The sequence below is a fragment of the Volvox carteri genome, assembly GCF_000143455.1.
Source record: "Volvox carteri f. nagariensis unplaced genomic scaffold VOLCAscaffold_58, whole genome shotgun sequence".
Lineage (NCBI taxonomy): Eukaryota > Viridiplantae > Chlorophyta > Chlorophyceae > Chlamydomonadales > Volvocaceae > Volvox > Volvox carteri.
Genome location: NW_003307601.1, coordinates 725,247 through 753,223, shown reverse-complemented (window position 1 = coordinate 753,223; position 27,977 = coordinate 725,247). Strand labels below are relative to the sequence as shown.

Below are 27,977 nucleotides of genomic sequence, written 5' to 3'. Positions count from 1 at the left end.
TTTCACGTCATACGAATGAATCGCCGCATTTTTTAGCTCTTTCACGTTAAAATTGCCAGCGTCAGTACGAAATCAATGATCACACAGCCCAGCACACACCTATCGACCTCAGTGTGGGACATTTCCCTAGCCCGATACGCACCAGCACACATGAAAGGACTTTTATCGCAACAGCACGTGTTTATGTACGGGTCGCATGATTTCCAGTCCAGGTCGAACTTCGACCTGGTCGCGCCCACCCCGTCCGCATCAACCAGAGTGGCCCAGGAACCTTCGATGGGTAACATTTTAATGGTCCTCCTTGCGTTCGTACCACTCATCCAGCGTCTTGATAGTGATGCGGCGCAGCAGCTCGCGGGGGAAAATTCGCAACAGCGACCAAGCCAGGTCCAACGAGTTGAAGATTGTGCGGTTGTCATAGCTTCCCTGTATAGGCAACAAACGGGATTACCGCACAGATCATGACAAAATGAGACGAAAGCAGACGTATCAAGGGCAAAGACATTTCAGGTACTCTATATAAACAGACACCCACCTGTGCAACAAACTTCTTCTCGAACTTCTCCAAAAATTCTAGGTACAGCAGATCCTCCGACGACAGCGCCTCCTCACCGACGACGGCCTTCATGGCTGCCACATCCTTGCCGATGGCATAGTTGGCGTACAGCTGGTTGGACACCTCAGAGTGGTCCCTAAGCAATACGCGTGTTAAGCAACGAGGCAATTTCAAGAGAGCACAAAAGGAGGTATAGTAACGCGGCTAAGGCGTTATGCACTTCAAGAGAGCAACAACCTAAACACAACAAAAATACACTTATTAATCTTCCCGACCAGCCAAGAGCTTCCCCCTTTTACACGTCATATCACCCACACACATGTGTACGCAACGCGGCTTCGAAGTGGAGACTTACTTGCGAGTCATGCCCTCGCCAATGGCGGACTTCATGAGACGAGACAGCGATGGCAGCACGTTGATCGGCGGGTAGATCTGGCGGTTGTGCAGCTGGCGATCAATATAGATCTGGCCCTCCGTGATGTAGCCCGTCAGATCGGGAATCGGGTGGGTGATATCATCGTTTGGCATGGTAAGAATTGGCAGCTGCGTGATTGAACCCTTGCGGCCCTCAATACGACCAGCACGCTCGTAAATAGTTGCCAAGTCAGTGTACATGTAACCTGGGGGCGGCCAAAGCAAAATAGGAATAAGGACCTCATAATGCGAAAATCAATGCACCATTCAAAATTCTGTGCCGCATACGCCTACGAGCCCCCAGCGGCAGTGATTTAAGAGGCCGAGGCAAGCACTCCACCCCAGAACTCGGGACCCATATGAGCAAATACTGCGCACCAGGGTAACCACGGCGACCAGGCACTTCCTCACGAGCCGCCGACACCTCACGCAGCGCATCAGCGTACGATGACATGTCCGTCAAAATGACCAGCACATGGTAGCCGCATTCGTACGCCAGGTACTCCGCAGTGGTCAGCGCAATACGCGGTGTAATGATGCGCTCAATAGTGGGATCGTTGGCCAGGTTCAGGAACAGCACCGTGCGCTCCAAAGAGCCGTTCTCCTCGAAATCCTGTGCCAAAGCGGCGACAAGGCGATTGCTCTTTTGTCAAATGCAATACTCTCTTGTTGTTGTGGAAGGTCGATGCAGCTGTCTATATTGGTAACACGCAAGACGGTAGCTACCCTTAAATAAGACATTCAGTTGCTGAAATAACATCATCCTAACATGCGGTGCAGCACCAGCCATCTGATTCCATGGTAAATGGGCGGAAATGGGGTCATGTAAATAAAGACCGTGCCCCATACTCTGAGGCCGAACCTAAGGCCTGCGTCCTCCACATTATACCCGTCCCGCATCCTAGGCCCGGACAGTAACGCGTTTCACAAACACGCACATTTTACGAACATAAACTCCATACTCAATTAATAGGGATCAGCTTAACGAAAATTCGCGGGACACGACTGGCTAAACTATGCACAGGAGTTAGCATCGTCGTAGGTCGGCAGCCATTGCACATGATATCATAACTAAATGCCTTCCACATGATGCCTTCCAACAATATCCCACAAAAATTGCAATAATACATTCCATGCCGCCCCCATGCGACCATCAAGCTTCCGGCACAGGTCCTATGATTACATGTCATTCGCTGCAACACTGGACGCCACTGAGCGATGGCCCACGGATCTCACCTGCTTGAAAAAGTGAGCTGTCTCCATGTTCACACCCATTGCAGCGAAAACGATAGCGAACGAGTCCTCCTCCTCACCCTCAGCCCCGTGACCGTGGCTGTGCTTCTTTTGGCCTGCTGGCAGCTTGACCAGACCGGCCTGACGACAAATCTGAGCAGCGATATCGTTGTGTGGCAGACCTGCGACAACAACGACAGGAAATGGGAAATTTTGGGCGCTTAACACCAATCCCAACTCCCCGCACTCTGTCGTATGACAGGCACGGGGCCGTCGTCAAATTCCAGTCCCATGCCGTGCGAAAATACGGTTTGTTGCTGAGCACTACGGCTGGCCGCATCCCCACAGAAGACAATATGCGAAGCATCTTAATCATATGCTTGGTAGTACCCGGACACACCCCGCTGAAAACCCAAGGGTCACACCTTCCCACGCAGCATGTCTACTCTCCCACTGCATATGTATGATGTGCAGCATCGCATGTACACCCTTCCCCCGGCGTATCCGATGGAGACGCACCAGCAGCCGAAAACAGCGGAATCTTCTGTCCACGGGCGATGGAATTCATGACATCAATCGTTGAAATGCCCGTCTGAATCATCTCCTCCGGGTACGTGCGCTCGGCTGGGTTGATTGAGGCACCAGTGATATCCAAGAAGGCCTCCGCCAGGATCGGGGGACTGCAGAAGCGATAACGCAGTGTCGACTTATACTCCGCACTCATAACAGAGTCCCGTTGATTCTATCAAGCTCACCCCCCAACCAACCATCCCTGCTCACCCTCCATCAATGGGCTTGCCCGATCCGTTGAAGACACGCCCCAGCATGTCACGAGAGACCGGGGTCGTAAGCACCTGCAAAAAAACAGTGCATCCGCTTTAAGAACTTTCCCTGTGTTGCATGACATCGTTGCGTGTACCTCTCCAGTGAACTCCAACGTGGTCTTCCGGTTGTCAATGCCCGATGTGCCCTCGAAAACCTGCACCACCGCGCGAGTGCCGTCCACTTCCAGCACCTGGCCACGGCGGAATGACCCATCTCCAAGCCGAATCTCCACAATTTCGGCATACTTCGGCTTCTGCGGATCAGGCAGATGGTTGTTGTTGCACCAGAACCTCCCAAGCGATCCACACAAACAATCAGTCATCACGCACCTTGACGCACTCCACAACGACAAGAGGGCCACTGACACCTGCAACTGTCCGGTATTCTGCACGGAGGGACAGTCTGACTGTAAGGGCTCCTTAAAGCTCGCATTTAGCCTACATCTGGTACGTACCAAGGTGCGGCTCGCACACGTAGTCCCTGCTAGCAGCATCTACGTGAGCCTTGAAGGCAAGCTCACTGGAAAGCATGTCAATTGCCGCCATGGTCACGGCAGCCTAAGTCTGAAGAAGCAATCAGACCCGCTGATTTGAACCTAGCCAGAAGCCAAACAAGTTTCAAATGTAAGTCGCTCCAGACTTACGGCTGGCTTCAGAGTCAACTCATGATGCTTTTACTCGGCCAATCGTCAGTCCCGCACAGAAGCATCATTGTAGTACGCCAGTCCACAAACCCCTAATAGGGGTCCCCTATTCATGATAGACTTTGTCGTTTAATGGCTTATAACAATACGCTGCTAGATCGCGAAATTCTAGGATTCCGTTTTGGCTCTGGCGGTGCGGCTACAGCGGGCGCGGTCGTCGAGTTTGCAGTCCCTGAATTGACCCCAAGAAAACTTGCCTTTCCTTGCATGGGACTATCCCATCAGCTTTTGGTGATAGTGCTTTAGTACAGACATTCATCATCAGACCTAAGAACCGACAAATTTCTAGGTTGTGTGCATGGCGCCGAGTCCCCTTGTGCATGGCACTTTCCATTTCCATACGATAAAGGTCACAAAATGAGAGCTCCATATCATAACCTGATACTGGTAACAGGAGCGGATAGGAGCGGATCAACGCATTCACAGCGCAAGGACCCATGGGCCGCCAAAGCGCGGGTCGCAGTATCAATAGCATTCATCAGAGAGACGCATCTCTGCCCTTATATGGGCAAGCAACAGAGCATTGCTTGGTGAGGACTATGTAAACTTCACACCAAGTTCCTCCGCCGTCGAACCCTTGAAGGTCCTGCAAGGAGGTGTAGATGGAACGGGCGCACAAGAAGAGTGTCGAAGCTTTGGTTCTCGCGCAAACCTCTGGGACGCTTCTCACCCTGCCATTCGGAGCAGCATCTAGGACTGCAGTAGCATGCTCAGGTGTGCCCTCATGCCCCGGCTAACTTGCACTTTTGCAACCACGACAGATGGACAACGGTTGGCGGAAGAATTTTGCAGCGCACGTCGCGCACACTTGACGGCCCCTCCACGTCATGTTCCTTTGAGACGTCCTCCGACCCAAACCCAGGGATTATGGACGCAGTGAAGATGAATGCATTCAGATCGCCAGTCTGTTGTCCAAAGGCGCTTACCTTACTTTGGCCTGGGTTTCGAGCAACCGAAGCACACGTGTCAGCACCTCGGTATGCAAGCCAAACAGATCTGCAACCACGTGCATGTGAAATCGCGCCATAGGCTTGTCCGTGTCAATCGGTCGTCGAGGAAACATTTTCCGCAGCGTCCTTGCTCAGAATGAAAACGGTGTGGGACTTGTTCGGGATTGAGCAAGTTGCAAGTGCGCAGCGACAACAAGAAAGCCACACATCCCCTTCGGTTCCCCTAAAGGGGACAAACATTTTAGTGTTCCCCTTTTTGGGGGGGGGGACTTCATCCCCTTTAGGTGAACTAAAGGGGGAACCCCTACGTCTTCTCCAAAGGGGAACACTTTAGTGTCAGCTAGGACGGCAATACAGCACCGTGTGAGCTTGCGGCTAGGGCCCAGGACCCTGTTACTCGAGTACTGCCGCGTCCATAAGCCACATGGCGTCGCTGTCATAGCTGCACACCCATATGCCCGCACATGAACTTCGCCACATTACCGCCCCTCACCGGTACCGCGCACGTCGTCTCCCCCGACCAGCTCATCCATAGTCATGACAGAGTCAGACAGACCGTACGTCCGTACGAAATCCATGAGCAAGGCTGCCCATTCGTCAATCTGCAATTTCATCGAAAGGCGCCGTGGTAAGCCTGGTTATCATACAAATCCGCGCGGTACCCATCTCAGCAGCGGGTATGAAGCAGCCGCCATTCACTCCCTCAGTTACCTTTATGCAAAAGGAAAAACCCACTTCCCCCAAGTGCGCACCCGCTTCCAAAGGATGAGACACTGCGTTTTGGACTTGCCTAGCCATTCAGCCCGTCCTGCGGATGGAATGGAAGTAAAAAGGTAAGCTTGATAACAATTCGATGAGGAGACCATCCTTGAAGCTGGCCTTGCCGGTTGGGCTCCCAGCCGCGTCGGTTACTGCTGAAGTGACGCAAGCGTGAAGGCCAACATACTGCTAGCGTGACAGCCAACCTACCATCCAGAAACCCATCGAACGCGGAGCGACGCGTATCACGCAAACGTGAGGGCACAGGCGTGCCATGAGCTTTTGGTACATGCGCATGAGATATACATGTCCGGCACGGAGGCGGCTGAGTTCTGTTCTAGGCAACGCGCTGCAAAGGTGTACCCAGGATGGATTCACGTCCGTCCTGCCGCGAGGACGGGTGCGGCGTGTACACTGGTGGCCAGCTGCTCTTTCGATTCTTGTGCACTGCTGCCGTCCAATGTCTGATAATATTACGGATGGAACAGAGCATCATAGCTCAGGAGGGGAAGCCCAGGGGGGGAAGCCCAAGCCTACATATACCGACCGCATACTTTCCCCTAGCAACAGCCCGCACCTTGCGCAACGAGCTCGTCCAAGATGATGACTCTGGCATCAATGCTTAGCTTCCCTGCAGGTAAGGGACATCATCCCATTTATGACTGGTACCCGTCATGACATGCCCTTCGGGGATGCAAACGACAGTGACACAGGGGCTACAACAGCATGCCCTTCGCGCCTGAGCACGGATGAGCGTGGCGCATCTGCGGGAAACATATCAGGAGAAGGCTAATACAGGAAATGAGATCATCTCACGAGGGGGAAGGGGATTCATTGTCGAGCAGCTGGTCAGGAGCAGCTGGCACGGTATGCGTGTTTTACCACCGGCAACCCCGTCATCGTGCATTTAAGCCCGTGTTACAGAGCAACGAAGTCAGTCACATGCTGCTGTGCTAGACAACAGATTGGAAACAGTAGCTGATTTGCAATTTGGCTAGACACATAACCACTTTCAAACACCACGGTGCACATCCCCATGGACGGGCCGGGGACGCTTGCCAGGATTTGGGCTCTTCCTGGGTGTTGAAAGCACGAACCATGTGGCAATCAGGACTCACGGTTGATGCTAGTGTTTGAAAACAGCTGTGACTCAGCCTGTACGTCAAGGACGAACGTCTGCATGGTAGGGACGGGGTAGACACCGGGGGAGTGTGTTAGCTGTCTGCCTAGGCCCGTAGAATAGGTACGAGGCGCCTTGCCTTTGTGTGATGGCAAAAGCTGAGGATAAGCGAACACCAGAGGCCAACTTGCTTGTCTCGAGTCTCTTTAACAGGCTGCAGCCTGTAAGTGCAATGCCCTTTGAAACCATTGAAACCAAGGCGTCTTAACAGAGGATGAAAGTCTCTTACGTAAAGTAGGGAGGATAGTTGAAAAAGTAAGGAAAGGTGAAGCCAGAGTTCATGACCTTGAGCGTGCACCCTGAACTTCAGTCAGCGAGCGTGGCCCGGCGCGAAACCTATAGAATCAGAAGGATATACAAAACGATTATTTCTAGTATAGTGTTGTTATTTCTTTATCACCTAGATCCCTGGCTGTCAACGGGTTGTTCTTTCTGCCTTTAGCAGTTAATGGTGCGCGAGCATGCTGCACGTCGCATTTATTGAGCCTTGCAATTTTGCCTTGGACGAAGCATTTGCGCTGGTAGATATTTTGCAAGGGAATAATGTGCGTCCCATGGGCCCCATGCCGTTGAACTAGGTAGCATATTATTGTGCTGCTGGGAGCCTGTGAGGATTGCACACTCCAAGATGAACAAGAAGATTGGCACATTCAATATTAGCGCCTTACAGAACTAAGGCGCAATAGAGTGAAACACGCGATGACTCCTTACACCCACCAAGGAAGCCATGATGGCACAGGGCTAGGCCAGCCATGCATCAAGATGGCAATCATAAAAACCATTGCAGTCAACTCCACATTTTACCACAGGGAGAACCCGATATGTCCCAAAAGGATATGCCTTGGCCATACGTCCAACGAACGAAGTTGTGCCGATGGCAGTCAGCTACCTTGCTCCGGCGAGCAAAGTCCCCGACTACCTAGTCTTCCTCAAGACAGCCTTCCTCTCTGGCGAGAAAAGGCCGTCTTAACAGAGGACTTTAAGCGGATTTGGAAAGCGAAGCTGTGAAACTACTCGTGGGGTTCATCTTTACGTACGCTAAAGCAGCCGTACCATTACAACAAACAGACCGGACATGCCCTCAATGATGCGCAGCCTGTCGCGTGAGAAAGCACCAAAAGTGTAACTGGCTGGAATGGCGCCACGCAACGGGGTGTAAGGGATAAAGGATACAGAGGCCAGCAAGGGGAGGGGCTTCCCTCTAAGCCAGCTTATCCCCCACCATCCAAATCCAAGAGTTTAAGTCCCGCTGCAATGCCAGCTACGGCGGCAACAGCTTCACGAAGCGCAGGTGCCGGATGCCCGGTGCCGGCGGCAGCAGCAGTCCGCTTCGCAGCCGACTCGCAGACTGCTACGCACAGACTGCTACGCACCCCTACGTTTGCGACCGACCGCACCGGGTCTAAACAGCGTAGGAACTTGACCGGCAAATCTGCCTACTACGATTCCGGCTCCCTGATCGCGTTTGGCGTCCCGGCTCTCGCGACCGCTAAGCAAGCAGCGGAAGCCATCACCCAAGTCGTCTCCGATGCCAGTGGAGGAAGCCTCCAGGCCTCCTTCCTCAGCGTCGAAGTACGCACTGAGAAGCCACGACCCAACCAGGCGGCCCCAACATACAACATCACCATCGGCGTCACCCCCCGTGTCCGTGGTATGCTTTTCCGACACAGCCAGGCCCTTAAGGCCATCGGCATCACCTTCCGGGATGACCTCACCCCGGCAGGTCGTCAGCTCAAGCAGGCTCGGAACGCGCAGTTCCTGCGGCTGCGTGACGAGGGCCGCAAACCCAAGTGGCTGGGCCCGTACATTGAGTACCAGCGCACCGACGGCATGTACTACATGGTCTCCAAGTACGACGTGTCCGACGTTCCGCCCCCCCCGCCCCAGCCCCCGGCCGGGAACGGGGCTGCGGCGGGCACAAGCGATGGACGCGTGACCACAGAGGGTGCTGGCGAGGGGAGCGCCGCCTAGAGTGCTATGAGTCGTGAGGCTAAAGACATCAGGGTCTTGCTTTGGAACGTGTGGGGTTTGTCGGTAGCTAAGCTCACCGACCCATCTTTCCTCCGCATTGCCCAGGACCACGATGTGCTAGTATTTACGGAAACACACTGTTCGGCGCAGGCCGGGAAGCCGGCCAAGGCCCTGGCCCTGCCAGGGTTTCAACTGCATGTAGCTGAGCGAGCCTGTAGAGGCGGAGCCGGGCCCCAGACGGGCCGGCTGCACGGGGGTGTGTCTGTTTATATCCGGGACGCGATTGCCCGGGATGTCACTTTGTTGAGGGTTGACACGGATATTGCGGGCTGCGAGTCTATTTGGTTGCGTTTGGGCGGCAAGCAAACAGGTCAGGATAGCACCCTGGTGGGTGCATGCTACGTCTCCCCCAGGGCGTCGGTAGTACACCACGCGTCTCTGAGGGCACACGAGTCTGACGGACAAGCAGCGGACGAAGTGTTTGATCATCTGGCCACCGTCGTGGGCGCCCTCCGCCAGTCGGGTGAGAGGATCCTGCTTCTGGGGGATTGGAACGCGCGCGTGGGGGGGCTGCCCAACCACCTCTCCGACATCCCGGACCTAGACTATCTTGACGATTTAGGAGAGGAGGTCGGGTGCCCTTTTGTGGACGGCGAGGCATACAGAGCACTGCTGGGTGTGCCCCGCCGGTCGCTAGATCAGGAGCATAATGCGTTTGGACGTAAACTGCTCGAGTTGTGCTGGGTTTCAGAGGTTGTCATTCTCAATGGGCGGGCACCGGGTGACACTGAGGGCAGGCTCACATACGAGTCCAGCCGGGGGGGAGGCAGCATGATTGACCTTGTGCTTGCGTCCCCTTCTTTGTACCCGTGCGTGCGTTCCTTCCGTGTCCTGCCACAGCAATCTTTTTACCGTGAAGAACGCCGCTTGAGTGATCATAACCCCGTGTCCCTTCACCTCGCGTCGGTTTGGAGGCCGGACCGGCCACCCACGCGTAAACCCAAGCCGACGTTTCTTGTCTCTGAGGCGCACAGGTACACAGACATGTTCTACAACCCGGAGGCCCCCCCTGTGGTTGGTGTCCGGGCGGTTGTGGATTCCCTGCGTGCTGGCCAGATTGGTGTCACCCAGGCGGTGGACACTATCGAACGGATTTTGCTGGGTTGCTTCGGTGATGCCTTCAGGCCCGGGCCGGTTTCTAACGGCAAGGCGGCGTGGTGGAATGATGAGTGTGCTGCGGCTAAGCAGGCCATGTTGCAGTATCGGTCTGATGTGATGAAGTGGGGGTGTGCTGCCCCGGCTATGGGGCATACGAGTTTTCAAGAGTTACGTCGTCAGTTTAATCGTGCTAAGCGTAACGCACGACGGGATCACCGGCTGCGAGCCTTGGAGTTATTCATAGCTACATGCAAACCGGGATGCGAAGACCCTATGGCAACGTCTGAACGGTAAGCCAGCGTCCAGATGCAATGTGGAAGACGTGTCGGAGTGGACGGACTACTTCGATCGCCTTTATAATGCCTCAGCCTCCTTCGATGAGGTGCAGGAGGCCCGTGTCTGTGCCATTCTCAACTGTATCAATCTCGGTGCGGGCTCCCAAGTCGGGGCGGCGTGGCGTGATTCCGAACCGGTGCATGCTAGACGGTCTATGGCCGACACTATGAATGGTCCGTTCACTCTTGAAGAGGTTGAGGCGGCTTTGTCGTCCCTGTCTAATGGGCGTTCCCCGGGTCTGGGTATGGTTCCGGCCGAGTGCTACAAGTATGCCAAGCGAATCCCTCGTGAAGGTGACGAGGACAGGGTGTCTGTCAATGTTATTGCCCCTGCGATTCGAGACCTTTTCCAGCACATTTGGGATACAGGGGATGTGCCTGACCAGTTTTGCGTGGCGTCTCTCAGTCCGTTATTTAAGAAAGGCGACCCCAGGGTCAAGGACAACTACAGGGGTCTAGCTGTGGGATGCGCCATTGCCAAATGCTATGCCACGGTTCTCGACAGGCGGCTGGCAGCTTTCGGGGATAAAGATGGTGTCCGGTGCCGTTTTCAGGCTGGGTCCCGTCAAAAGCGCAGTACAGTTCATCAGTTGTTCGTTGTTCGTCATCTTAAAAGTCGTTATGAGCGGCCCGGCAGCAATCAGGCCCTGTATGCGTGTCAGGTGGATTTTGAGAAAGCCTTTGATAGAGTGCCCCGGGCAAGCCTGTGGCAGCGTCTTGAGGAGAGGGGTGTGCATGGACCCATGTTGGCGGCCCTTAAAGCCAGCTACGAACGTGTTCTTCAACGGGTCAAGGTTAACGGTCGCCTAGGGTCCATCTTTGCCTCTCTGCAGGGCGTGAAGCAGGGGTGTCCCATGAGTCCCAATTTGTTCGGGTTCTTCATTGAGGTTATTGCCGACTACCTTGAAGCGAGGGATGGTATGGACGAATGGTTCAACACACGTGCACACGAATGTCCTGTCATTAATGATCGTCGGCTGCCTCTGTTGTTCTATGCAGACGACCTTACTTTGTTCGCGACCTCGTTGGCACGCCTCCAGTTCTCGCTTAAGCTGCTTATTGAGTTCTGTGCTGCTTTTGGTATGCGCTGCAACGTTCGGAAATGTGAGGCCCTTGTTGTGGCTGCTTCCGTTGATGTCGTTAAGAGGGCGTTTGAGGGGGTGAGGCTCATGCTTCCTCTCCGTACTGATGGGTCGCTTTGGCACCCACCCATGGTTGGTAGTTTACTTGTTCCTAGTCCTATTAACTGGTGTTGTCGCGTTAGGTACTTGGGTCTCTATTGGGGCCCTGCGTCCCCGTTTGCGAGTTGTGTCAACGAACTTTTGGAAGCAGGGCGACGGGCTATGTTCGGTCTTAGTAATCGGTTGGATGAGAACAGGGTGTGGGCTCCTGCCGTTCGGCTTCAAGCGTTCGACACCCAGGTCCGTTCGGTTCTCTGTTATGGTGCTGAGGTCTGGGGTCCTGATAGGATTGTCTCCGTCCTGCGGTTAGGTAAAGGTGTTTTACCCGCTGGTAAGTCATATTTTGATTTGGCTTTGGAAGATGGTATGGTCCAGGTCCAGCGTGACTTCTGTTTACGTTGTGCTGGGCTCAAGCAGGTACCTTACAAGCTGTTGTACAGGGAGCTGTCTCAGTTGCCTTTGCAGTACTTCTGGTTACGCCTTGCGTTGTGTTTCTGGAATAAGATAGTCAAGTCCCGTGGGTCGGTCTATCATGACGTGTTAGTAGATGATCTCCGTCTGGCTCTTCTGTCTGATCTCAAAGTGGATTGCTGGTCGTCTAAAGTGCTCATCATTTTGCGTTGGTTGGGCCATGAGTGGCCGGCGTGTGACTCCGTTTCTCAGAAGGTAGATGTATACTCGTCTCAGTTGATTCGAGTGGGTGAGGTTCTGGAGAGGTTATCTGCGTTCCTTTTAAGTGACTGGGATCAGTTCAGCCAAGGGGGTGATCCGCGTGTGTTCCAAGGTAAAGGGGTTTCGCTTTGCAGGTATCATAACTGGATGGGCTCCCCTTCACCAGCAAGAGAGGGCTCCGATCCCACAGGCTATTTGCGTGTTTATTTGCCGGTCAACCAGTTGCGTATGGTTGCCAAATTCCGTCTTTGTTGTTGGCCTTTGGAGGTCAACAAAGGACACCATAGGCCGAGAGAGTGCCGTACGTGTCAGGTCTGTACGTCGGGTAAGGTTGAGGATGAATATCATGTGCTCATGGAGTGTGAGGCGTATACTGAGTTGCGTAATAGGTTTCTGATTAACGTTGAAGATACTGATATGCGCAAGGTATTTCTTAATACCAATCCGAGGAAAATCGCTACTTTCCTTACTGAGGTTTTTGATGAGCGTCAACAGCGTGCTCTGGAGCCTCACGGCTCGTGAGGGCACCCGCCGCGTCGGCGGCGGAAATACTGTAACCACAACAACAACAACAAGCAAGTCGCAATCCTTCAAGGACAAACACCACTTAACAACCGCTCCTGCCTCTCTCTCCACACACACACACACAGACACACACGCATGCACACACACAGACACACATACAGACACACACACAGATATACACACAGACACACACACAGATATACACACAGACACACACACGCACACGCACAGACACACACACGGACGCACACACAGACACAGACACAGACACACACATAGACACACACGCGCAGGCACACACAGCGCAGTCACAGCCGGCCCCGGCGACTGGATGACAGCACAGGAACAAGCACAGCTCGGGAGGCTGGGCCCGGAAAGAGAATGAGGCGGACAAGGAATACGACCACCGTGCGAACCCACGTCGGCTTGCCCTGGAGAGGGGCCGGTCGATGCCGTGGAGAGGAAGGGGAGAGGGAGTGCTAGGAGGACCCCGGTAGATGGGCTATCCCGCTGGGCGCGGAGGGATAGGCCTAAGGTTTTTTCTTGTTGGGTTGGGTAAGAGGGCTTTTCGAGGGGGGGGCTCGCCTCGCCACAGGCCCCGCCAAGGCAGGGGCAGTGGGAGGGTTTTTGAGAGGTCGCTGCTGTAGGGCTTCGGAGCAGTCGCAGGCGAAAGGGGTGACTGTAGAGCAGACTGGGTGACGCTGTGCGGGTTGTGCTGGTGTGGTGCTGCCTCGGCATCCCTAGCCCCGACGGTGAACTGATAGCTGCTCCCCTCGCGTGGGCTCGAGAGATGGTTCTTGAACCCTGCCCGCTCCCCGACAGAGAATCGGGTGAGAGACCGAGCTTTCTAATAGGCCCTCGGGAGGGGTAGGGTCTGTGCAGGGTTCATGTGTTTCCTTTTAGTGTGAACCCTCACCCCAAGAGCCGGATCAGGCCGGGGATGGAGAGGAGTCTTGTTTCGTGTTTCAGGCGCAGTGCGCAAATTCGCGTGACAGAGCCTTGACTCGTGAGCGCGTGCGCGCGTGCGTCGGCTCCCATCCCCGGGGGAGGCGAGCGGAGCTAGCGGACCTGCGGCTCCCGGCTGCTTAGTTGGGGGCAGAGACCCCTCGCGCCCCTCTCCCGTCCGCGGGAGAGAGCTTAGGGGGTCTTTCCATTGTGGCTGGGCAGCTGCCCATGGCCAGTGTCAGGCCTGGTCAGATACTTGTAGCCTTCACACACATACACACGTACAACACATACATAGACACAGGCACACACAGACACACGCACATACACACACAGAAGATATGGGTTCGGGTCCCACCGCTGATTCCCCCCCTCCCAGGTGTGAAACTGATCGGGGTGTCGAAGGCTGAGATGAGACACTGGGTTGCTTCAGTGCGCTGGGCGGCTGGAATGGGAGCTCATCATGAAGATCTATACACTGCCCTGAGGACTGGTGGAGGAGTAATCCTGCATAGGGGCCTGGACCACGCTGTATACCAGATGGTGGTTGGATAACGAATCCGGGCGGGGGCAGGATTTGCAAGGCAGGATTGGCAATTGGCACCGGTGTGCGTGAACTGGTAAATCGCGCAGCTGTAGAGTATGCTTCTGGTGGAATGGGGTTTGTTTGGCATCTGGTGTATGTAGCTAGCGAAAGGATTCGAACAGGTGACGGCGCCTTGCGCTGATTAGGGAGAACAGTTGGCATTTCTGACCGTTATAACGCCCCTTCAATAACGGAGTGCTTCGGCGGCCATTCCCGTTGGGATACAGTTAGGTGCCCCTGCCCAGTGTCAGGCTCGGATCGATATGTAACACACACACACACACACAGATACGCACACAGGCAAACAGACAGCAATGCAGGTACACGCGTTAGCCCCCATGGGTCCGTCTGTACCTCGCGCCAAGACGGGGCCTTACAGACCGCAACACAACCACCTCCCACCCAACTTCACACAGCGCTCCTATTCTACCCTCCTTCTTCCCTTCGCCTTCTACGCTCCTTCCCATCCCACGTCCGCACACTTTGCTTGATGCCCTGCCCCAGCTGGGGCCTCTGTCCTCCGCTCTCGCAATAAATGCTGGGGCCTCTTAAAACATAATACACGCGCCCGGTGGGCACCTGCACAAAAGCACCGGGCGGCGCCAGTGCCAGTGCACATCCATAACACACCTCGCGTCCATCTGCCGGGATCATAATGGGACCCATACCTGTCTCAGCTCCTGTCCCAGTTTCCACCCCTAACAAACCGGTGGCACACACACACACTCTCACAGGCACGCCTGACGACAGGCCTCACCTGTGACACTCCGCTAAAGATCCTGCTCCTCAACCCACTGGTCTGACCTGCGTTCCTTATCCCCTTCACCTCTCTTCATGCAACATCTCCACTACAGTAACCACGGTCGCGGCTCCCATCATGCCTCTCTGGAATTGCAGTACTGCGCTGCCTCCCGAGAACCCCCTAACAAGCGCTGAACCCCAAAGGAGCGGCCGCCCGGTCCAGGTCCCCCACCGAAGTGCGGTCCAGGTCAGTTTGCCCCCTCAAAGAGACTCGGGTGCTCCGCGTGTAGCTCGTCAATCTCGCCGTCAATGCCGCTGTCGCCCTGCCGATCAGCGGCTCCTGCGAGTTGCGGGTAAGGATGCGCATGCAGCTCCTCCGCTGCTATCCGCAGAATAGCGTCAATCTCCTCCATCGTCTGCTCGCACCTGACGTGTGAGATTCGAACCACGTCAGCCAACGAAAGGGGGAAGGGGTTCCTCAGGCAAGGGAGCTGTCACCCGTTGGGCCGGGATCGAAACCTGGAGGCAGCAGGTGCGAGTGAGTGTGCACGCGTGCGTGCGTGCGTGTCGTCAAATCTTTCTGCTAAGGCACGCCTTCTCGGGCTGCATGCGGTGTAAGCCGACGAACCACAACAGGCTGATTCTGCGCTGCGCTTGCGCCAAAAGGAAATGCAGCGATAACAACAACAACATCAACAACAACAACATCGGCTAGCTGCTTACCAGCATGCTGGGAAATGAGCATAAACCATTCCCCCCAAGGGCATGCAGCAATCCGTTGGGAACACCAGACGAAGAACCCTAGGGTCCTGCAGTCTTCCCCTAACCCCCTAAGCCCCCACCCCACACACATCCACATCCACATACACACAAACACATGCGCAGCCTCTGGCACCGCGAAGCGCTGCACTGTACCTGGGCGGTTCCGCCGCCTGCTCCGCCACGAGGGCCGCATTGAAGCCCAGCGCCCCCTCCGGGAGCTCCTCTAGGAACCAAGGGTGCGCCAGGATACCGTCCATGGTAATGCGCTGCAAGGAACAAAAGAAATGAATATCACGACGCAAATACATTGTCAACAGCACAGCTTACGAAGACAAGATAAACGGCGGTAACTTGTCGGGAAACGGAAAAGACGGGATAGGAATCAAGGCGATGTGGGTCATGGGGAAGATGAAGAAGCGAGCGGATCCAACTACGTAACCAGGCTTAGGGGACTGTTAAGGGTTTAGGGGGCTATTCGCACGAGGAGCGGGAACGATAGGGCAAAGATAGGCGCCGTGTAAATGACCCACCTTGACGGGGTCGGGCACGAGAATGCGTGAGAGCAGGTCATGGCAGGCAGGGCTGATGGCGACGTTGGGGGACACCCGCCAATCTGCAGCGGCGATCCGCCGGATGATGGCGTCGCGCTGAGCCCGGTTGTCGCGATCCGAAATGGTGCCGAACTGCATGTGCCGGTGCACGTGAGGGCCAGGTGCAAGGAGAGCGCGAGAGCAAGCAGGCAGTGGGTTCGTAAGTGGGAGAGGGAAACAGGCGTACGCGAGGGCGGACAAGTACATGCAGAAAACATCCAAACAGGCAACCGGGTCGACATTGTCTAAAGCGACTCCACCTACTGCTGTAGAGTACAGAGCGATGTGATGAAACTGCCGCAAGGGTCTGTGGGTGGTAGTGGGTGGTAGTGTGCCGGGCCTGAGCTGTTCCAGAGCAGCGGCTCTTGTTGTTGTATGCGTTACATGGTATGTGTGTTATTGCCCTTTCGGAGGCCACCCACCACCACCCACTACCACTGGCAATCCTGTTTATTGCGCGACTCAACTTACGGGATAGGCCTTGAAGAGGAGGACGTACAAGATGCTGACATCAGCAACGTGTTAGCGTTAGCGTTAGCGGCCGCGTTGGCGGCGCAACAGCAACCGAAGACCCAGCGGTTGCGCCGCCGCAGCGGGTGGTTTGTTGGTTGATTGGGGGAAGGGGGACGAAAAGGGGCACAGCATGGGAAACAACACAAACGGGATGAGAGGGGAGAACCGGTACACATTTCTGTACATTAAAGTGAAAAACGACGAGAAGGGTTACGGTGGAGCCTTTTGGAAGTCTTTGCAGAAGCCGCAACCGAAGCTCCGAGAAGCATTTGACCTTACTGGCATCTCCGGTAGTAGCCGCTTAGTGGAGGACGGCAATTATCGTTGATGGAAACATAACATCCTGGCCGACATTTCCAGATGTACTTCGCGCCTGCTGGGGCTGCTGCTGCTGCTGCAACATTTCCTGTCCTTCCTTCCTCCCTCCCTTCCTCCACCTCTTCCACCCCCAAACTCCCCCAAGCATACAACTATGACCGGCAAAAAGAGTGTGGAGCTCTGAACGTGTGGGCCCGAACAGCACTGGCGCACGTTTGGCGCTATTGCTACTGCTGGTACCTCTGCCACCGCTGCTACTGCTACTGCTACTCTTACCAGCCAACAGACCAGATGTCACTAAGGCACGCGTCGTAGGGTCGGTCCGCGCTGGCCTTGAGCACCTCTGCAAGGTAAAAATGAGGCACACGAACCACACACAGACCAGCATCAGCAACACCCCCCGCTCACGTGTTACGGTCTGTCAGGTAATCCACTGTGGTGACGCCCATCATCCAATCATCTTTAAATGCATTCCGCCAATCAGGAAGACCAAGGGGAAAAATGGTGGATGGCAAATGGCTTTCCCCATAGCTAGAGGAGGTCATATGAGCCAAAATTGGCAGCCACAAAGGGCTTGAGCTCGTGAGGAGCTCCAGAACAAGCTACATGCGCAAGTTTTTCCGGAGACGGCAGGCCAAAAGTAGGGGGCAATGGCCACATGCCTCTCACGGCCTCCAAGGAACCAAAGAAACAAAAGAAACCGGACATTCCGGACATTCTACCAACAGCCCACAACTGCGCAAAACCACCACCGTCAACAGCGCCACCAGGGTCCGGATCCTAGGTGAGGATGAGGTCATCCCCTCGCCAGCGGGATCTGCCCTACAGCTCCCGCGTAGCATGTCGCCTTCCTTGGTCGCGAGAAACGAGGTCACTGCCCAGGACACCTGCCGTACCTGGCGCCATGTAGTACAACGTCCCCACACGTGACTTGGGCAGCGAGGTGACCGCAGTCTTGCATAACCCAAAGTCTGCACAAGGATGCACAATCAGTTAATATAAATTGATGGCAAAATTTCCTTCCCCTTTCCCCTGCCGGCGCCTGCAATCTGTCGCGGAAGCACCTACATGACGTACGTCCGCGACTCCTTGCTGCCTGGCTCCGGAACTACAACCACCACCATCCCACTTCACCTAATGTGAATTGGCCGCAGCGGCAAGGTATATCATAGCCGCATCAATTACCAAAGGGCATCTAAAACACGCTAACGAACAGAGAGGATGCCAGGAGGGCTGGGACATGGGGGATGCATGCGCCTGCTGCAGGCTGCTATGGGCGGCTATTGCTGCTGCTGCTGCGGTGGCAGCGCGGAGATTCTTCCGAGTCCCGGTTCCTCCCCGCCATGTCTGAGTTACCTGCGACTTTGATGTGCAAACTGCGTGGCTGCTCCAGTTGCCCCGGGGGCAGGGGCTCCTCCGCCGCTGAGCTGAGCAACAGGTTCTCCAGCTTGAGGTCTCGGTTGACCACCCCGCGCCGGTGGCAGTAGTCCAGCGCAAGAATCAGCTGCGCGCGTGGTTGGCGAGAGCGGTGCAAAGTGTTGTGAAGTGAAGGAACTCAAGAACGGAAAAGCAAAGGAGGACAAACGACGAACCCAAAACGGGGACTCAAAAAACAACAGGGCGGCTGGGGGTGAGCCTTATATGCAAGGGCGCGCGAGGGGGGCCAGGGGGACAACACGTGGTAACCTGACGCAGCCCAACCCAACCTGCTGAAAGAACCAGCGCGCGTCGCCCTCCGACAGCCGGGGCCTGTGTTGGATATACTTGAACAGATCGCCGCTGTCCGCGTACTCCATCATCTGCGCGAGGGCGGATGGATGGATGAATGGATGGATGAAGATGGGCGGACGGGAAGGGCGGAATGTGCGGCACAGACTCGACGGGGCGGACTCCTCGCGGTAAAGCTCTTTTGTGAGTCGAGAACAATGAAAGCACACACCAGGCCCCGTGCTGCAATACATCAGTACACCGGGCCCCGTGCTGCACGTGCCGTACGTATCTTGCGCCATCGCACCGCACCCAATCGTGGCGCAAAACCGCAGGCAACACACGCCCGTAATGGGCCCGGAATTACGGACCCTGACCCCACCATCCCAGATGAGTTGTTGAGAGGATGGGTATTAAATGCCACCAAAGCACGTAGCCATAGCCATCTCTTGGGATTAGTCCGACCTTTTATGAGAATAGCTGGGCCGGCATACGACAGGCCCAGCACCTCACCACCGTTGCCAAGTATGAAGCAGCCCTTCCCTCCCCCTTCCTCCCCTCTCCTCCTTTCTCCCTTTCCTCCCCTCGGCCCCCCTCTCTAGCCCGCATACTTACCATGTACAAGTACCGTCTGTCTGAGGTAAGGCCGAGGCGTTTGAACAGGATAACGTGCGCTAGTGAGGTAGTTGCAACGAGAAGGCACACACAGGACAGACAAGTTTTTAATTGCAGCCTTCAGAGGCAAGAAGCATAGCAATAGGTTTAACAAGCAAGGAGCATCGCGTGGGTCGTTTCCACGCAGGAAACCCTGCCAACCACAGTGGCGCTTACGATGGTTAAGAGAGCAGTGACTGCGAACCTCCCGCTTCACCATCGTGTAGTCCACGACCCGAACAGGGAGGCATTTTATGGCCACTTCCTCCGGTGGAACGCCATGGCCGTGCCGCTGGTAAAGACCGACGTGACCAAAGGAACCGGAACCAAGGTCTCTAACTTTCCTAAGGAGGTGTTCTCCTATGAGGGGATCATAACTTGTCCCGTTCGTAGCCATCCTTACATTTTACTTGTGGAGTGGTGAGCGACGAGACTTAAAATTCTATCAACATCAGCCTTAGCATATAAGCCGATCACCCCGACGTGAACACGTCGTGATGAAGAGCAGACTACTGTTCTGGAATAGTATCAGTATGCGAACGAATGCAAACTGTAGGAGTTATCGGCTCCAGAACCTTGTACCTTCTTGTCGTGAAACTATGGGTAGGTGTTCTCGGTGCCTTGCAGTGTTATGCCATCAAAATAGGGAGGTCCTTGTGAAGCAGCTGCCCGCGTTTCCAAAGCCCGTATGGTGTTGGATTGTAACTTGCCCAAGTACGTTTGCGAGGAAGAGAATGTGGCCAGGCTGGAGAGGAAAGTGCAGTGGCATATTGGAATGTGAGATTAGCGTAAGCGAGTTACAGGGCGTTTTACTGCACGGGCGAATTTACGTGCAAATCTTTCACCGTAGCATCAGTCCTCAGTTCACTTCTTGGAACGAACATCAGCATAGGTCCAAGCCCTCTCGCTTGGAGGGATATGCAAACAAACATCCTGATAGGGGTAAACTCGCACGCTACCGAGCATTCAACCGAGCACATGCATGCTTAGTTGAATGGTGAGATGCGACCCCCCCTTCATTTCGTGCTCGGCAAGCCTGCCACCGCCTACCGGATATGTTGGCGATGTTACAGAACGCTGCACCTTGGTTTCTGTGCGCATTGCGTACGTTGCTCGACCCCGCCGACCAAAATTACACGTGCCCAACTGAAGACATTCCCGGTGGTTGTGCAGCAGCTCTTGAGGCTGTTGCTGGCTGAAATCCATCCTGAGCTGTTGCAACACGGCTAACGCGGGCACGTCCCTATGCACAGCAAATAGCTGTTCCAAGCCAACAGCGGCGTCCTTGTCACCGACAAGGCTCTAAACGTCTTATCTGTTCTTATGTTTAATTAAGTTTATGTATGTTATACTTTGCGCAACTTTGTAATTTCACTTTACTCTGAACAAGGTGCTGCATACAACTGCCTCTTCGCCAGCGCTTCATCTTCCGCGGCAGTTTCAAGAGCCCAGAGTTGCAAGCTACGACGTTGGCTTTCGGTGCTTTTAGTTACTGCAAAGCATCCACGCAATAGTCCAGCGTGCGGCTATGGCCAACATGCCCACCTGCGCAACGCGCTGGCGCACCTCGTCCTCATCCGCCAAGAAAATTTATATACACTTGTACAGGCGCATTTTGAGAATCGCACGCGCGCATCTGCGCGGCAAAATTCGCTCCTGACTTTTGGGACGAGATGTACGGAGTCTCTATTCGCGAAGTACGACCGGACACATTTGTGCGAGGGGCTGCTTAATCAAACCTCCAAATTACAAATCGATAGCACCATAACGGATCTGTATCGTGGAAGGATAGAATCCCTTCCTTTGGGCACACATCCTGGGGCTGTAGGAGGAAAGGCACACAGCGTGGAACAGATTAACTTTACAACCCGCCTCCATGCACATTCCACAGTCATAAATCCTACCATTTGCAGTATTGTACGCGTAGTGCCCGCTTGAAACTGTACGGCATCAAACTTTAGAATTTTCGCAGCATGCTGTCTACGCTTCAGTATCCCTGTGCACGGGTTCATTAATGACATAAAATCCAAATAAGATAGGTGTGCCAAGTCTCCAAGTTCGCCGGCTTCGCAATGAGCACAGTAGGCTCATACACCTTCTCCTTGACCCCACGTACCAATTACAAATTCCACACAAGTCCGGGGCCAGCCTGTAGCCCCAGCTTGCCACAACCTTCGGTTGACTCGAGGCAAAGGCTGTGTGCATGTGTGTGTGTGGGTCTGTTACATCAGGGCCTGGCGCTGGCCAGGGGCACCTAACCGTGCCCCGTCGGGAACGACCGCCGAAGCATTCCATGATTAGAGAGGCGTTATATCGGTCAGGGTCCTAAACGTTCTCCCTTATCAACGCAAGGCGCCGTCATTAGTGTGTGTGTGTGTGTGTGTGTGTGTGTGGTGTCTGTGTGTCTGTGTGCTTGACCTCCAAATTCGTCTTTGCACTTCCTGCTTATACGATAATTTTTCATTTATTATTTACCTAAGTGTTCTCTTGCTCTGCTTTCGAGAGCACCTCCAAAGTTACAGCCATCAACGCTTTTCACACAGCGTGACAGTAGGTACTGTTAGCAGCTGGTCCCCGGTGCAGGCCATTCACGGCTGCTCCAGGAAAGGGGCCTACAACTTAATCGAAAAGAACGGCTCCATGCAAATGGAAAAACGTGTCGTCCAAGGACCTGCCCTTCGCCACGTCGCCAATACATGCTGGAAATGACAACTGCTCCAGCGCCTTCAACTGGAGCTACAGTCCTTTACAATCCAAAACCCTTCGTACTCTAAAAAAGTCCAAGCGCACCGCGCACCGCAGCCGCAAGCAATGGCACTCCCGCGGCCTTGGACGGTACACAACAACGTGGCAATATTCGTACTGGGGCCCGAACAACGTTCCCTTAACATCGCACACGTTCACGTGCAGCGCAAAGAAGATGGGCTGTGAAATCGTGCATACGGAGAGGAATGATGATGATGATCATGATCATGATGATGATTGTGGTGGTGATGATGTTGGGTCTACACACATGCCATGCACACGTCGCGGGGGAGAGTGGGGAATTCCAAAACCGCAGTTCCATGCGCCTGTGTGCCGCATTATCAGCCAAGCTTCCCCCCTGGAGAGCTGTGTGGTGGAGGCGGCGGCTGCAAGTCAGCAGAGCTCCTGACTTCCATGTGCCGCGCCGCACCGCACCGCACCGCACCGCGCGCTACGGCCCCTAACGCGCGCTGGCCAGTCGGCCTTCCTCCCTAGCCCCGACACCTCCCCTTCCAGAGCCCCTAAACCCCTAACACCCCCCTCGCCTCCCGCTTCGTGTGCCGAAAACCCCTAAGCCATTCTTTGCACGCCGGACACTGCGCCTTTTGGCATGTCCAGACCTCGTTCATAGCCGCGTTTGCCATTTGTTGTAATCGGGACCAGCAAGAAAGCTCCCCCTCTCTCTCTCGTTCTCTGTCTCTCAAGCGAGCGAGTGCGGCATGTGCCATTGAAAAATGGCGCCGTACACTGTTCAATAGCTAGTTTGTTTGTTGGATTCCGCAAGCCGGTTTGAAGCTCGTGCGTCCTTAATATATCTCATCATGAACTTTTCTATACCGGTCCCCAGCCCCGGCCTGCCCCCACCCCCCCCACACCCCATCAGCATCGCCCCAGATCGCATTCGCGAACCCCTCCTTCAATCATTCGCCGCTGGCATACCCAGACTAAAGGTGGCTGCCCCGCCCACACAGCTACCACAGCCACCCCCGCCAGTACAGCCGCGGGCACCTGGGATCCCAGCAGCCAGCCAGGTTGCTTCATGGTCGAATTTCTTCAACCCTGAACAACGCAACCCGCAACCCCGCGCCAGAGCACCCCCCCCCCGCAATCAAACAGCGTGTTGTTGACCGCAATCGTCCGTTATATCCTCATCCTAACGGGCTCCGATGTTACACACACACATACATTTTCCCCATCCACCTCCTGCACTCCCAGCTCCATACCCACACAAGGATTAGCGAAAGACAGAGGCCCAAACGCCCCCCACCCTTCCCGGCCGCCTTCCCGTCCCTCCTCCCACACCCACACTGTAAACCCCCATCCTCCTCCGCCATTCGCCTGCTGCTTCCCTCCCTCGTCCCCCTCCGGTGCCTCCACCAATCTATACCCCTTTCCCGCCACGGCCCAGCATGAGCCACGGCGCATGACGAAACCCCACCCCACCCCATCCACCAAAACCCCCAGCCCACCCTACCCATAGCCGCACCGCAGTAAATCTGCTGGCCTTGGCCGGGAGCCTGGAGCCTGGGGATGCGTGTAAATAAATACCCTCACCCCACCTCACTTCACTCCAGTTTGACCCTTCCGGGCCCCCCCCCCTTCCCAACCCCAACCGCACCGCCTTTCACATCACCTCCGCATCGCACCCACCCCCGCGGCCCCCGGCGGAGCCCCGTGCGGATACGGTTCCACCATATAGGGGTTGTTGCCGCGCCGTTGCTCCTCTTCCAGCTCGTCCTCGATCTGCCGCATGAGTGCCGTACCGATGCCGTACATTGGGAGTGGGCGCGGTACGACAGTCAAGCGAGCGGAGCGGCGGGGATTCGGGGTGACGGGGTCAAAGTGAGTCGTAGTAGTCGGGATGTGTTTAGTCGCGTAGCCCCCGAGGGTGTGTTGTTGGTGTTAGTAGTAATACGACGGCGAGGCGAGTACGGGTCGCTAGCTGTTGTGTGTGTGTGTGCGTGCGTTGCTAACCCCCACGTGTCACAACCTTAATACCGGTTACTGATGACCGAATGTTGACACGACAAGAACTAGGTACTGCTCCTCAAAACCCTACTAAACTCCCTTCCCCCCTTGCTCTACCCTTCGACCAGCCCATGAAACCCTGACACGGACCTTATTTCCTCTCCTTCCCCCCAAAATTTACCAAAACTAAAGACCCCCTAGACCCCTCGGAAATCCCCCAAATTCCTCCTCCCCCGGACAACACCCCACCTCATCATCTCCCACGCACCACTCACCATGGTCATAAAGCCCGAATCCGTCATCTCTCCAACACCTCCGCCTCCACCGCCGCCAGGTCCCGCGGGGGCCCCCTTGCGCTGCGCCTCCGCCAACACCGCATTCACCTCCTCCACGCTCTGCTCGTACGGCGGTGCCTGCGCAGTCTGTTGTCGTACAAGTACGGTGTTCATTGTCAGCGCGGCGGGCGGGAGGCCCACTGCGAACCAGGAGTGGCCCATGATCTGGGTCATGGACAGGCGCGCGGCAGGGTCTGCGGACAATATGCCCCGTAGCAAGTCCAAGCACTCGGGGGTCACGGGCAGGGAGGCCGGGGCGGACCATTCGCCACGCAGGATTTGCTGCATCGTCGCGTCCCGCCGGGCCTTGTCGTTCGTGGCGAGCGGATCGTCAAAGGGCGCCCGCGCAAACAGCATCACGTACAGTACGATGCCGGCAGACCAGATATCTGCACGCACGAACGCAACGGCGAGGGGGGGGGTAGGTGTGTGTAGAGGTGTGTGTAGAGGTGTGTGTAGAGGTGTGTGTAGAGGTGTGTGAAAAGGTGTGTGTAGAGGTGTGTGTAGAGGTGTGTGAAAAGGTGTGTGTAGAGTTGTGTGTAGAGTTGTGTGTAGAGGTGTGTGTAGAGGTGTGTGTAGAGGTGTGTGTAGAGGTGTGTGTAGAGGTGTGTGGAAAGGTGTGTGGAAAGGTGTGTGAAAAGGTGTGTGAAAAGGTATGTGAAAAGGTGTGCGAAAAGGTGTGTGAAAAGGTGTGTGAAAAGGTGTGTGAAAAGGTGTGTGAAAAGGTATGTGTAGAGGTGTGTGTAGAGGTGTGTGTAGAGGTGTGTGTAGAGGTGTGTGTAGAGGTGTGTGTGTGCGCGGGTTTGGGGGCGGGGGTGATCAGAGTGCGGGGCGAACGCGCGCGTCAATCAGTCAGTCTGACCATTCAAAATAGTCGCGAGTTATACTTATACCCTTAGCATTTGCTACCAATATTAATAGAGCAAAACTACCCCCGAGCCCGCTTCTTCTCCTCTTCCTTCCGGCGACACGGCCACTACCCAGATCCCCCCCACCCTAACCCTCCGTCCTCAGCTCACCCTCCCAAACCCACCCGCTTTGTGTCCGTCGTACCGCCGCGACGGGCCCGCCCTCAGCACCTCGGGCGCCATGTAGGTGACGGTGCCCACCCTGCTCTTAGGCAGCGAGTGGACTCCCTCCTTGGATAAGCCGAAGTCCGCAATCTTGAGGTGCAGGTTGAAGGGGTGCTCCAGATCCCCTTGGCTAAGCTCCTAGGGATGGGGGTGGTTCGGTGGGAGGCGGGGGGTGGGTCTGTTGGGGGTGGGGAACCCGAATATGAAGCGGGGGGCCCTAGCGGCCAATAGAGGCAACGATAGGAAACACTTTTACCCTTCGTACGTCCGAATGTGTACGGCTGGTTAAAGCCGTACAAGCCGTACAAGACGACCCACCTGGCGGGCGTCTGGGGTGCGCTTCAGGAGCAGGTTCTCGGGCTTGAGGTCGCGGTTGACCACCCCCCGCTGGTGGCAGTAGTCCAGACCGAAAACAAGCTGCTGGAAGAACCTGACCGGTTGGGGGGGGCGCCCGCGGGGCGGCAGGAGGGCAGGAGGCGGAGGATAGTGCGGGGCAGATAGAGCGATACACCGAGCATGACTACGAAATCAGATTATTTGGGAGCTTTCATTGGAAGGATTTAAACCGGATTCGTTTTCGTTAATCAATCGATCTGGGTTCGCTTGATCTGGGTTCATCTGTGACGATTTGGGATTATTATGGAGCGAGCGTTCATTCAAGGACCGGATTGAATCAGCTTGGTTGGTTGGTTGGTTGACTGGGCATTCGGCGTTTTAACTGAACTGCACCGCGAAAAGTACAGGTTTGAAGAAGTCGCAATCCTAAGCACTGGAAGAAAATGCAGGGCCAGGTTGACAGGTCGGCGGTTGGTTGGTTGGTTGTTTGGTTGGTTCTTTAATGATGTTTGGGCCAACCGCCCGGGTACGTGGCGCCCCGCCCCCAAGCCTTTCTCTCCCCCCCTCCCGGCGGCATCTCCTCACACGCCGCCAACACCTCACCAGCGGGCCTCGTGCTCCCGGAAGCGACCTCGTCTCCGCAGATATTCTAGAAGATCCCCTCGGTCGGCATATTCCATAATCTGGCAGCGAGTGCGTATGTGTAGGTACATATGTTGTGAGAGATATACAAGTTTTTTACAAGTTCCGCATGAATGCAGGGGGTGTCCGTCAAAGCCCGGGGGCCCCAGGGACGATATATATTATTATAATCACATATAGATGAATACATAGGTATGCAGGTAGATAGACAGATAGATGGATAGATAGGTAACGGGTGAATAAGAATTCATAAAGCGCTGCGAGGGAACGGACCTGGAGGATAGACCAAGGAAAGGGAGATATCAGAAAGTGATGGGAACAGAGTAAAAGAAAAGAAAGCTAGTGAGCTCGTGGCCATGGGCATCTAGGGGCTGCTGGGAAGGGGATGTGAGGCCGCTTGGGTCTTTTTGGGGAGGGTCTGGTAGGTTGGGTAGGTTGGCCAGGCTGTTGTTGGTTCTAGCGCCGGGATGCGATCTGCGCCCAACAGCCGAATCTTCCGGTTTCATAGCAACGAGCCTCGGTCACGAAGAGTCATGCCATGAAACAAGTACGCGGACATAATTCGGCACGTAGATCCGACGAATTTCGCAGCATGGTGCTGGTCCTGGTGGGACGCTAGGCGGTGCAACAGGGGTGTAGTGGAGGGGAGGAAGCTGCCTCCAGATCGGGGAAAGAGGGGGGCGGGCGAGGAGTTGGGCAACTTTACGCATATGTAGTAGGCTAGTAAGCTACCGGAAGGGCAATACGCCGGTGGATTTCCTATGGTACAGCCCAGCTTTGTACAGTTAGGACTTCCCTTGAGAGGTCCTGTGTTAGGCAATCAGGCCGTTGAGGCCATGCGCTTACCATGTACAGAAATCGCCTGTCCGGTGTTAAGCCCAGCCGCTTGAACCGGATGACATGTGCTGCAAGATGCGCTGACATGAATTAGAAATTTCTGCTGGTAATCTGGAGGCCAACGGTGAGCAAGGTGTGCCAGGTTGAGAACTCACGGTGAACAAGCTGGCGATGGCTGTGAACCTCTCGCGAAACAAGGTTAAAGTCCGCACATTCATCCCGTGCAATTACTTTGACGGCGACATCCTGGATGTATGCCGCGCCAACGATGTAAGCGGCCCGACCACATTCCATGACGCCGACAGGTTGGTTATGTCGAGCCGCACCTCATACGGCCCTCCAGGAGCAAGTTGTCGTCTATACAAGAGCACAGACCCAAACGCTCCTGTCCCAAGTGCTTTTTGAAATGTATAGTCAGGGAATTTCTCCAGCGGGTTTACAGGGGTCCCGGCAGCCATTTTTATTTGCAGTTAATAGAGGAAGATTACAGCAGGCTATACTCAGAAATAATATGGTTCATTTGTGGGAAAAGCCTTGGAACTTCTTCGTAAAGGTGGAGAAGAAACCTTTACCAGGACCGGTACGCGTTTAGGATTGTAAGCATGCTTACGGTAGCAAACAGGTATTTCCATGGGTACCATCCGTTACGACACCTTGAGCAACGGATTGGCAGCCCTGGAGCAGAAGCAAAGCGGTTGACTTCAGCAGTAGGCAACATGCCTTCGCGGAAGAAATCTTCGGAGCCCATGCCAATTTTGTCATT

General features: G+C 55.2%; 2 protein-coding genes across 2 annotated transcripts; both read right to left on the bottom strand.

Annotated features, from left to right (window-relative positions):
- Positions 1-34: 34 nt before the first annotated feature.
- On the bottom strand, positions 35-3,667 carry VOLCADRAFT_110003 (uncharacterized protein). Its single transcript, XM_002956147.1, has 10 exons — positions 3,483-3,667; positions 3,358-3,413; positions 3,123-3,281; positions 2,984-3,057; positions 2,723-2,883; positions 2,207-2,385; positions 1,349-1,583; positions 912-1,176; positions 536-692; positions 35-426 (listed from the first exon to the last, which is right to left on the bottom strand). Exons 1-10 carry the CDS (start codon positions 3,571-3,573, stop codon positions 289-291), a joined length of 1,515 nt encoding a protein of 504 aa, XP_002956193.1. The 5' UTR covers positions 3,574-3,667; the 3' UTR covers positions 35-288.
- Positions 3,668-24,317: 20,650 nt separating this feature from the next.
- Positions 24,318-27,454, bottom strand: stpk9 (serine/threonine protein kinase 9; the record flags this gene model as incomplete). The annotated part of the gene is made up of 6 exons (XM_002956146.1): positions 24,318-24,715; positions 25,360-25,489; positions 25,718-25,829; positions 26,339-26,418; positions 27,224-27,282; positions 27,370-27,454. Coding segments are annotated over 6 exons (864 nt in total), but the record flags the coding sequence as incomplete, so codon positions are not given.
- Between the last annotated feature and the right edge of the window lie 523 nt (positions 27,455-27,977).

Bases quoted from the DNA above. Each gene is read 5' to 3' on its own strand.
- VOLCADRAFT_110003 (XM_002956147.1), bottom strand. From the start codon at position 3,573: ATGGCGGCAATTGACATGCTTTCCAGTGAGCTTGCCTTCAAGGCTCAC. The intron at 3,058-3,122 runs GTACACGCAACG...GTTTTTTTGCAG, and splicing joins CGTTGGAGTTCACTGGAGAG to GTGCTTACGACCCCGGTCTC. The intron at 1,584-2,206 runs GTGAGATCCGTG...GCTTTGGCACAG, and splicing joins CAGCTCACTTTTTCAAGCAG to GATTTCGAGGAGAACGGCTC.